At 63.9% G+C, this 10584-nt stretch overlaps 1 protein-coding gene across 2 annotated transcripts; it reads right to left on the bottom strand.

Moving 5' to 3' along the window:
- Nucleotides 1–141: 141 nt before the first annotated feature.
- Nucleotides 142–10437, bottom strand: ACVRL1 (activin A receptor like type 1). Of its 2 annotated transcripts, XM_054806854.1 has the most exons (10): nucleotides 9978–10435; nucleotides 6677–6747; nucleotides 5142–5366; nucleotides 4653–4852; nucleotides 4442–4541; nucleotides 3944–4090; nucleotides 3595–3870; nucleotides 2633–2830; nucleotides 1370–1500; nucleotides 142–1270 (listed from the first exon to the last, which is right to left on the bottom strand). In XM_054806854.1, the coding sequence occupies exons 2-10, from the start codon at nucleotides 6741–6743 to the stop codon at nucleotides 1136–1138; spliced, it is 1479 nt and encodes a 492-aa protein (XP_054662829.1). In that variant the 5' UTR covers nucleotides 6744–6747; nucleotides 9978–10435; the 3' UTR covers nucleotides 142–1135. The 2 variants fall into 2 exon arrangements, with proteins under 2 accessions (XP_054662829.1, XP_054662828.1); XM_054806853.1 differs by having other exon boundaries at nucleotides 4442–4852; nucleotides 9978–10437.
- Nucleotides 10438–10584: the final 147 nt, after the last annotated feature.

Raw genomic sequence — 10584 nt, 5'->3', positions numbered from 1 at the left:
CCGGGGCGAGGTTTATTGCGGGACCGGGCGCGATGCGCGGCAGCTCCGCGGGGTTGAAGCGATAAATTAAGCCATGCAGAAGCACTGGGGGTCTCATCCTGCCACGTCGCCTGCTGCCCGACGGGGAAGGTTTGGCAGCTGTTAAGCGATAAAATAGCTTTACGCTTTATTAAATATATTAAATCTTAATAATTAAATAATTATGGAGTAGGGTGCAAAGCTGATTCTGCTGAACATTCCGGATCCGTGGGGTGGCTTTTGGGATGGCAGCGAGCAGTGCGGGCTGGAGCCAGCCGCAGGGTGCACCAAAACGCCCCGGAAAACAACAAAACGTTGGCGAAGACCAAAAGGGCCTGGAAAGGGGGTCTGCTGGCTGCTCACCAGGGAAGGATCAGGCCACCATGGCTGCGGGAGCCCCCGTCTCGGCGGGTCCCCGTGGCACGGGGGATGCTCAGACCCTGCTCGGTGCCGGTGGTCCCTCGTCCTGGGGAGCCCCGAGATGTGCCGGGGTGCAGATCCGGCCCAGCCCGGGGGGGTAGGGGAATGCTGCCCCCGGACCATCCTTTCCCAGCGAAATCCAGACCTCCTTCGGCGAAAGGCGCGCCAGGCACCGCAGCCCTGCCGGGGAATTCCTGCTGCCGCTGCCGAGCCCGCGGCATCCCCACTGCCAACGCGCCGGGCAGGCAGGTTTGGGCAGCGCCCGCTGCCTGCGTGCTGTGCCGGGCGCCGGCGATGGGGTGGGTGCCCGGCTGGGCTTGGGGGCTGCGGCCGGGGACGGCGCTGGCTCCGGTGCCCTGCTCGGCCCTCGACCGTGGCATCCGGCCGGGGGGCTCAGGGTGGGTCGCCGGCCCTCGGCACCCGCTGCCATCCCCGCCGGGCAGGCGAGACGGGCTGGCGTCGGATGACGGATCCGGGGGATATTTTTATAACCGGGCTGGAAGATTCCTTCCTTGCTTTGCTTTTTTTTTCCCCCCCCTATTTTTTTCCTCCTTGCAAATTAAAAAGGCTTTGAGGAGGGGTGTGAAAGGCGGGGGGCTGCGAGCAAAACCCCTTCCATGACCGGGAGCCGTCCCGGTATTGGCTTCGCCACCGTCCCCGGTGCAGCCGGTGAGCGGGTCTGGCGCGTGCCGGGCGCTCACTGCTCTGGCTTCGGCTTTTCCAGGGAATTGTTCAGCTTCTTCAGCGTCTTTTTAATCCGCAGGGCGGTGAGACGGGCCGAGGGGCTCTGGTACCAGCACTCCTTCATGATCTTCGCCAGAGCCGACAAAACCTGGGGGAGGCACAAAAAGAGGGGGGAGTTGAGGGGTTTCACGGGGAGCAAAGGTCTGGCTCGGGGTGGGAGCGGGGCAGCCCCCCTGCCAGGACTCACTGAGTCGGAGAAGAGGCGGTTGGGGACCACGGGGGTCTGCTGGTCGATGCACACCACCTTCTTCATGTCCTCGAAGCTGGGGTCGCTGGGGACGGTGTCGAAGAAGGGTGGCCGGTAATCCTCCACAATGCCTGCGGAGGGTCAGGGGGAAGCGGTGTGAGGGGGGGGGGGGGGCGCGGGGTTCGCCCCCCACCCTGCACATCGCAGGGTCCCTGGGGGAGCTGGTAGGACCGACCTGCACCCTGCCGGGGGGGGCCCATGGGGCCGCCGGTGTGATTTGCCACACGACAGCAGCGGTGACGCTGCCCCGGGGCGCACGGCTACGGCCTGGGACGGCCCGGGATGGCTGAGGCCGGTTCCAGCACGGACAGTGGCTCCAGCGCCGGCAATAGTCCGACACCGGCCCTGCCACGAACCAGCACCCACTCTAGCACCGGCACCGATCCCACCTCACGCAGCTCACACCTCATCCGGCAGCCCCGTGGCGAGCCCGCCAGCTGGCCCAGCTAATCCCCGCTTAGTGCCTCCATATGTCTGTGTGTCCACGGGGTTTAACCCCCCTGGGCCGCCCCGAGCACCCACCAGCCGCCTTGCACCCTGGGGGGGGTGGCCCCCAAACCTCGGGGTCCCTTGGAGCCCCCGGCCCCGATGCCCCGGGACCGTGCAGGGGCCACCCCGCCCATCCTGGAGGGAAAGGGTTAAAACCAGCTGGCTGAAGGTCATCCCCCGCACATGGCTTTGGTAATTTGGAGTAAATTTTTAATCTGAAGGAGCCCCGGGGCAGTAAATGAGATTATCCCGGCCAGACTGTGCCTTGGGGGGAACCTCCTGCTTCACCCGCCAGCACCCACCATTTAATTAATGCTTCTAATGGACTTTGCTGGTGGTGAGCAGTGCTGGCCGGGCAGCCCCGAGGAGGCTCCTCCGCAGCGTGGGGGGCCCCATCCCTGTTCCCGTCCCCCCTGAGCCAAGCCCTGCCGGCTGGAGGTCCTGGCCATGGCCAGCTTCCAGGCAGCGCTCCACGCTGCTTGTTTTCTAATCAGCGCTGAACAAACAAAGCACTGATTGAGTCTAATGGGCTCTTTAATCAGGGAGCCGGGTGCTGACACTAGATTACAGTGTTTATAATTTACAGCTAATCTTCTGGGCGAAGGGAAAAAAAACAACAAAAAAAAGAAAAGCAACAAAAAGGAGGGAAGGAGGGAGCGGGCGCGGAGCATCGCTGCGAGCCGGGAGCGCGGCAGCCGGCCGGGAGGTGCTCACCATTCACCACTGTCCGCCGGGTGATCTCCCAGAGCACCAGCCCGTACGCCCAGATGTCCGTCTTCTTGTAGGACTCGAAGCAGTCGGTGCGGATCTGCTCGCTGAGCACCTCCGGGGCCATGTAGCGCTTGGTGCCTACCCGGGGATTGTTGCCGATGTCCAGGTAGTCGCTGCCCTGGGAGTGCATGACGGCCAGCCCTGGAGAGATGCCGGACCCGGTCAGTGCCATGCTGGTGCTGCATCCCCAGGATGCTGCATCCTTGGGGCACTGCATCCCTTGGGTACCACATCCCTGGGGTACCACACCCCTGGGGCACTGCATCCCTGGGGCACTGCATCCCTGGGGTACCACACCCCTGGGGTACCGCACCCCTTGGATACTGCATCCCTGAGGTACCACACCACTGGGGTACCGCATCCCTGGAGGATTGCGCCACTGGGGTACCACACCCCTTGGGTACTGCATCCCTGGGGCACTGCATCTCTGGGGTACCACACCCCTTGGGTACTGCATCCCTGGGGCACTGCATCTCTGGGGTACCACACCACTGGGGTACCGCATCCCTGGAGGATTGCGCCACTGGGGTACTGCACCCCTTGGGTACTGCATCCCTGGGGCACTGCATCTCTGGGGTACCACACCCCTTGGGTACTGCATCCCTGGGGCACTGCATCTCTGGGGTACCACACCACTGGGGTACTGCATCCCTGGGGGCTTGCACCCCTGGGGTACCACACCACTGGGGTACCGCATCCCTGGAGCACTGCATCCCATGGGTACCACACCTCTGGGTTTCTGCATCCTGGGGGTACTGCATCCCTGGGGTACCACACCTCTGGGGTACCGCATCCCTGGGTCACTGCATCCCTGGGGTACCACATCCCTGGGGTACCACATCCCTGCAGCATCACATCCCTGGGGCATCACATACCCGGAGTTCTGCATCCCACCCCCATCTCACCCAGGTCTGCGATGCAGCACTGCCGGTTGCTTTTCACCAAGATGTTCCTGCTCTTCAGGTCGCGATGGGCAATGGCGGGCTTGCCCTGGGTGCCAAAGATCTCCACGTGGAGGTGGACGAGGCCGCAGATGATGGAGGAAGCCAACCCCAGGCAGGTCTCCACGTCCAGGGCCGTCCTCTGCAGGTAGTCGTAGAGCGAGCCATTCTCGTGGTAGTGGGTGATGAGCCAGAGCTGGGTGCTGGAGTTCCTTGACGTCATGTCAGAGGCGATGAAGCCTGGACGGGGAGAAAAGCCAGGACCATGGAGCCGCCGTGCAGCCGCCCCCGGTCCCCCCGGCCCCCCACTCACCCAGGATGTTGTCGTGCCGGAGGAGGACGGTGTTATAGATCTCTGTCTCACGGAACCACGACTGCTCATCGCGGGAGGAGAAGATCTTCACGGCCACGCTCTCCCCGTGCCACACGCCTCGCCACACCTCGCCGTAGCGTCCTTTGCCTGCCACGGCCACGGCACCACGTCACGCAGCCCCCCCTGGCCCCCAGCCCCCTCCCCACACCCAGCTTGATGAACCCAGCTCCTGGCGTGGAGCAGCAACGGGGTGGTGCAGCGCCCGTTGACCTTGGCCAACGGCCACCCACCCACCCAGCCGCTCTCCCCCTCCTCTGTTAGCAGGACGAGGGAGAACTTGGGGGGGTCTCTACGGGGTTTTGGCTGAGATGGTCGGGTCTGACCCCCTCTCCCGGGTCTGGCACGCCATCGCCGGGTGCGGGGGGTCTGGCACGTGCCCAGGGACTGGCTGGGGGGGGGCTGGGGCAGCCTCCCCCCGTGCCCGGCCGCTCTCCTTACCCACGCACTCCACGAGGGTGATTTGTCGAGCCACGGTTCGCTGGACGAGGAAGGGCAGCCCCGAGCCGCTGCCCGTCGTGCAGTCGTCGTTCAGCAAGTCCTGCGCAGCCGGGGCGGCAGGGGGTCGGCCCGGCAGCTGCCCCACGCCTGGAGCATCCCTCCCTCTCGCAGCTTGGGGGCATTTGGGGTCCCCCCCACGGAGCTCACCCACCTCCAGGGTGCTGTCTCCCACCATGGATGCCTTCAGCATGAGGTCCATGTCTCCCAAGTCACTTTTCTGGTGGCGGTGCTGGGCCACCTTCCAGCAGAAGAGCACCGTGAGTGCCACAAGGACGAGGAGGGCGAGCAGCGGGACGAAGATCATCAGGAGGAGGTTGGGCAGGGAAGGCACCTTTCCCAGGGTCTCTTCTCCTGGGGGGGGAGGAAACGATGGATGGGAGCATGAAGGTGGTGCTTGGGCTTAGACCTGGGGACGGTGGCTCTGCATTGAGGTCAGCCCCATGGATGGCAGCTCTGCAGGCACAGCCCAAGAAAGGACAAACAAGGACATCTTGCTGGCCCTGTCCCACCCGGGAAAGGGTGACCCTGGAGGTGCTGAGTGAGGAGTGGGATGATCTGGAGACCCAACCACATCTCCAGCTGTGTGGGCAGCTCTGCCCCTCTCCCCTCCGGCTCCTCAAAGGGGACTGTGCCCCTGTACCTTGCAGGAAGATCTCCAGCTCGGCGTTGCACATGCTGGAGTAGCAGCACCTCATGCCGTACTGCTCCGTCACAGACGTGTGGCAGTTCTCCAGGGTGTTCTGGGAGAAGCAGCCCTTGTGCTGGGTGATGGTCCCCTCCTCCTTCCTTTTGCTGACGAAGCACACCTTGCCCGTGCAGGTGGACACGCTGCAGTACGGCATGTCGCAGGTGCACAGCAGCTCATCTGTGGGCACGAGGAGGGGGCACACTGTGCCATTGGGCCACGCTGGTGGCTTTGGGGGCAGTGACATCTGTCCTAAAGACTCTTGCACCAAATTTTGAGAGCGAACAGCCTGGGACCACCATGGTCCAGGATGGGGAAGGTGGCAGCGCAGAGAAGCCCACCCTGAGACCTCCTGGAAAATCGCTTCCTCCCAGCCGGGACCCAAGCGCCAGCCCCGAAGCTGGGGGGTGCTTGTCCCCGTGCCTACGGTAGGCAGCGGAGGGGCCGTGCATCCAGCCCCACCAGCTGGGATTAACTGGGATGCACTGGTTCACAGCACACAGGGTCACATCCCAGGGGACATGGGAGCGGGAGCTGGGTCCCGGGAGCCAGGATGGGACCAAAAGTCCCAAACTCAGCCGGTGCCTCCCCAGCGGGTGCTGCGGGGATGCTGCGTTTTGGGAGCCGGGTGCCGAAACCAGGGTCTTTCCCGGAGCTTTCCCTGGCCACCCCGAAGGCGCTTCCCTGTGCCGTGGTGCTGGAATGGCACGGAGGGCGGCCACGCTCCCAACTTCCCGATTTAGCTCTGCCCTTTCGCGCAGAAAATATCCCTCCTGGAATCAGCGAGTTCAGCGCAAGGGCAGCCAGCCAGCCGGCGACGCGGGGACGGACGGACGGCAGCAAGGGGACGGACGGCTGTGGCCAATGCCCCCTCCAGCGCCCGTCACCCCCCTGCCCCAAAGCTGGTGCCAGGGCCGTGGGGTGGTGGCACGGCCGGGTCGGTAAGCCCTGGGGGTTGGTGGTCTCGTAGGCAGGATGGGGACCTGGTGGGGGCTTGTCCCCCCCCCCATGAGCTCTGCTGCTCCTCCCCAGCACAGCCACGGTGCTTTGGTCCTCCCCGCACCAGCACCCAGCCTGGATCCATCCCCTGGGGCCACCAGCAGCTCGTCCCTGCTCCCCACCATCACCCCCATCACCCCCGGGGAAAACCACGTTTTACAGCACGTGCGTGCAAGCCTTTTCCCCGTCTCCCCTCCCGTGACGTCAAAGCTCTTGATGAACCGTAATTAATTAAGCTGAGATCCTCTCTGGGAGGCAAGTCGCCGTCCCGGAGGGGAGAAGCCCCTTGCTGGGGACAGCACAGGTCCCCGAGGAGCCCTGCCTCCCTCTGTGCTCGTCCAGGAGAGCTTAGATGAGCTGCCCTCCGCAGCGGTTTATTTTGAGCAGAGCAAGCGACAACGTTCCCAAAGAACTGAGGGTTTGTTTTAACCCCCTGCCCCGTGCACGGTGGAGAGCGTGCGGTGCTTTCCCTGCAGCGTTTTGGTACTCACCGGCTGCGAAGCTGAGGGAGAGGGTCATCAGCACCAGCACCGCCCGGCCGCAGGCTCCGCGCGGCATCTTCCTGCGGAGAGCAGAGGGGGTGAGAGGCAGCCCCCCACAGCCCCCATAGCCCCCCACAGCCCCCCACAGCCCCCATAGCCCCCCACAGCCCCCCACAGCCCCCACAGCCCCTGGCCCCCCAAGGGGCTCATCGCCCGGCCAGGGGGCGGCCGCAGGGGCTTTGGGAAGGAACTGGGGGGGCCGTGGCGAGCGATGGAGGCCAGCAGTGCGGGGGGACGGGCAGAGCGGTGCAGGGTAGGATGTGCTGCTTCCAAGTGGAGATCGGCTCCGGACGTCCCGGGTACAGCCCTTCCTGAGGGCAGATCCCCGGGACCTCTGGAGCGTGGCATGGGACGTCGCGCACAGTTCCGTGGTGCTCAGGACCACTCGGGCACGGAGACCTCACCACGTCCACGCTGCCCCAACATCCTTCCTATAGCCCGGCAATCCATATTCTGGCATTTCCCACCATTCCCGCGGCTCCCGCGCTGCAAAAACGCAGCTGGCAGCGGACTCCACGGGCTCGGCAGCCGCGGCGAGTGCGGTGATGCCACAGCACCACTGGAGATCCCACGTTTGGCAAGACCTGAGCCGCGGGATGGAGCTGAAAGCCCCCACGCTGCATCGCTCACCCCCCGCCGGCACCGGTGCAGCTGGCCACCGTCTGGGGTTCGGCCCTGGAGGGGGGACGATTGTACGGAGCTTATCGATGACACAAGCAGAGGTGCTGCGGGCAGCCAAAAATTCCCCAGCTGCGCCTTTGGGGGAAGTTTTGCTATTTTTTCTCTCTCTTTTTTTTTTTTTTCCTTGTAAAAGAGACATTTCTGCCAAACCAAACACGCGCTGCCCCCCGCCCCTCGCCCCGCCGGCATCGCTGCTCCTTTCGCATGGACAGCCGGGGCTCCCCAGCCCCTCCTCGGCTCATTCTTCGCGGTTCCCGACATAAACATGCCAAAGTCTCCGTTTCCTGCAATTGAAGGAGCCCTGCCCAGGGCCGCCGGGACAGGAATCAAGATTGTTTAGATTCTGGCCTTGATGGGGAAGCGAAGTCACGCAAGCCTGGCCCTCGAGAGCGCGCACGTATGTGGCTGGCCCAGGCAGGCTCCGGCCACAGCGTAAAACGGGCTTTTCCTCCCCAAAATAGCTCGTTTGGTTGTTGCTCGTGGGGAGGAAACGGCGACTGGGCCGCAGGGCTGGGGGGCAGGAGCGGGCTCTGGTCCCTGGTGCCTGGTGCCAGGAGCGATGCCCGGGCTGATCTCCGGCTGAAGCAGCAGCTGATCCCTCGGATATTTAAAAAATAAAACTCCCCTGGAGTCGAGCCGTGGCTCCCCGAGCCCCCGGGATGCTCCCAGGCACCACGCTTCTCCTTGCAACCCTGAGAGCTACAAAACGCATCTTTTTAAAGGGAGTTGAGACTCCCGGGTGGTGAATTCCCCCCTCGGGGGTATTTCCATAAAAATCCCGAGCCGTTAGCTGTGGGATTTTTGCTGCGAAACACAAAGCAGTCAGGGCATCACCTGGAACTTAGCCGTACACGCAACGACATCACGAGAATTTTCAGTGCTGAGCGGAAACCTTAACCCAGAGCCATCCCTGGTGTCTGTGGGAGAAAAATCCTGGATATTTCTGTACGGGGTCAAATCAGCCCTCGTGTCCCCATCCCTGTCCCCAACCCCTCACTCTGGAGTTGCAGCTCATGCACCCTCCGGACTGGCTGGGGGGTGATGGCAAGTCACGTCGCCTTATTGCATCCCTCCGTCCTTTGGGATTTGCAGCAGCATCAGGAGAAGGAAAAAAAACCTCTCGGAGGGCAGAAGCGGCTGGGAGCAATAGGCAGCCGTGCCATGGCGCTGGCCGGCTGGGGGGGGTCCGGGGCAGCCCCGGGGAGGGGGAATTTCCCTGTGACCCCATGGAGAGAAAAGCAAAGGGGGTCTTGGGCGGGGGGCACGGAGCCAGCGGGAGCCCGGGGAAGGGGGTGGCTGGGTGTGATCCTCCGGGACATGTGGGATGGCTGGAAGATCCTTCGCTCTTACCAGGGCGGCTCGGCGGAGCTTTGCAAATCCCGACGCTTCCACCCTCCCCTGCAGTTTCTGCTGCTCACGGGGGGGTTTTGCTGCAGGATGCGGCTCGTGACTCAGTTCCCCTGTGTCGCCTTCTCGCAGGGAGCCAGGCACAGCGGAGACCCTTGCGCCGTCTGGCTGGGCAGTGCCGGCACCGGCGCCGGCTGGGGAGAAGCAGGGTGAACGAGGTGGGTGCCAGCCACCGATGGCACCAGCTTTGGGTGTGAAGGGCTGGATGGTCACCACGTCACCACGCGGCAAGAGCTTTGCTGCAGACACCCGAGGCTTCAGCCTGGTTTCAGGCAACGGAGGGAGGTTTTTCTCCCTCCTCCCCAGAGCTGCAGGTCGGTCACGCACGCAGCAAAGCCGTTTGCATCCTCTGGACCCTCCAGTGCAGCCGGAGCGGGAGGGATGGATGCAACGCTCAGCTCGGGGACCTGCAGAGGAGAGCTGTGCCACCCCGGCCCCTCTCGCACCGACAGGCATTGCCGTGCCGTATTTCAGAGATGCAAAGAGAGCAGCAAACCCGGCTCGTATCCACGTTGATCTCTTGCCGAGGCAGGAAAGTGGGGCTGGTTTTGCACGCGGGTCCTCGTGAGAAGCGGGGAGTTCCTGCCCCGACCTTGCGGCAGGGTTCGAACACCAGCGGCGGGGCAGAGCTCCCACGGCACGGCTCACACCGGCTTCGCTTTCGGCATTTCGCTCCGAAAACGGGGCCTCTGGAGCGGCCGTTCGGCTCTTCCTCACCCACCCCCCCTTTGCAGACGGGGTGCATCGAGGTGTCGCACCCAGTGGCATCGCTGCTGTCGGTGCCCCACAACCCTTGCTCCAGCCCCTGGCTAGCGGAGCTGTCAACTTTCCCTTATTTTTCCTCGTGCCTTTTCAAAACACACCCAAATTCTCCATTTCCCATGGCAGCTCTGGGCTTTCGGTAGCAGCCGCATGTTATTTCAGCTTTTTAGCAAGGACCCGGGGACGGATCCTGCTACTGCTGCACTGGTGTAAATCTGGATTTATGCTCCCGGTTCCACCAGAGCCCCAATTCCAGCCTCTGCTACACTGACGTCAACCCCGGCGTCCCACCGAACGTAAAGGAAACAGGGCCAAATCCTGATTTGGGGTAAATCAGGAGGGAAGCGCTGAGCTCGGTGCGGCCCCGGACCCCGTGAGCGCGCGGCACTTCCCCACTCACCTACAGCATCTGCGTCCCGCGGTCGCCCACGGCACTGCCCGCCCCGGTGAGGCTCTCCCGGCTGCGGTCCCGAGCTCGGAGGTGGCGCGCGCGGCTCAGCCGGGGCAGCTCAGCTCCGTGTCGTGTGTCCCGGCTTGGGGGAGCTTCATGGGTCTGCTCCGTTCCAGCACCGTGGGGGCTCCTGCGGCCGCAGCGTCGCCCGTCCCGGCTCGGGGACGTCTCCGTCCCCGTCCCAGCCCCGGGGGCTCGGCTCGGCGGCCCCGCTGTCCGAACGCAGCCGCTTGGCAAGCGCTCTGTGGTCTGGATGTGGGAGAAGTCAAAAAAATGTTTCTTATTACTGCCTCTTCCTGCCTGGCTTCTCTCCACCACTCCCAGCTAATAAAGCATTTCCTATTGCTGAGCACACATCCACGGCCAGCCTCCCTTCCTCCCGCACACCGGGCCCCAGCGCCATCCTGGTTGCTCTCCCTCGGCCCGTTCCTCCCGCCCCTGGCCTGCGCCGGGCACTTTCCCTCCCCAGTTTCCCGGCTTTCAAGGCAAAGCCAAGCCCTTGGGCTGCAGCTGGAGGGGGGAACATCCATCGCGTCTCCTTCTCCGAGCACCTAAA

This window comes from Grus americana, chromosome 31 (genome assembly GCF_028858705.1).
Source record: "Grus americana isolate bGruAme1 chromosome 31, bGruAme1.mat, whole genome shotgun sequence".
In the NCBI taxonomy this organism is placed as follows: domain Eukaryota; kingdom Metazoa; phylum Chordata; class Aves; order Gruiformes; family Gruidae; genus Grus; species Grus americana.
This window is presented reverse-complemented; position numbering and strand designations above follow the sequence as displayed.

What these genes read in the sequence shown, in the direction of transcription:
- ACVRL1 (XM_054806853.1), bottom strand. Translation starts at nt 6,743, where the DNA reads ATGCCGCGCGGAGCCTGCGGCCGGGCGGTGCTGGTGCTGATGACCCTC. An exon ending in CTCCCTCAGCTTCGCAGCCG is followed by an intron (nt 5,367 to 6,676) that starts GTGAGTACCAAA and finishes TCGTGCCCACAG; the next exon opens with ATGAGCTGCTGTGCACCTGC. An exon ending in GTGCTGCATCGCAGACCTGG is followed by an intron (nt 2,831 to 3,594) that starts GTGAGATGGGGG and finishes GCATCTCTCCAG; the next exon opens with GGCTGGCCGTCATGCACTCC.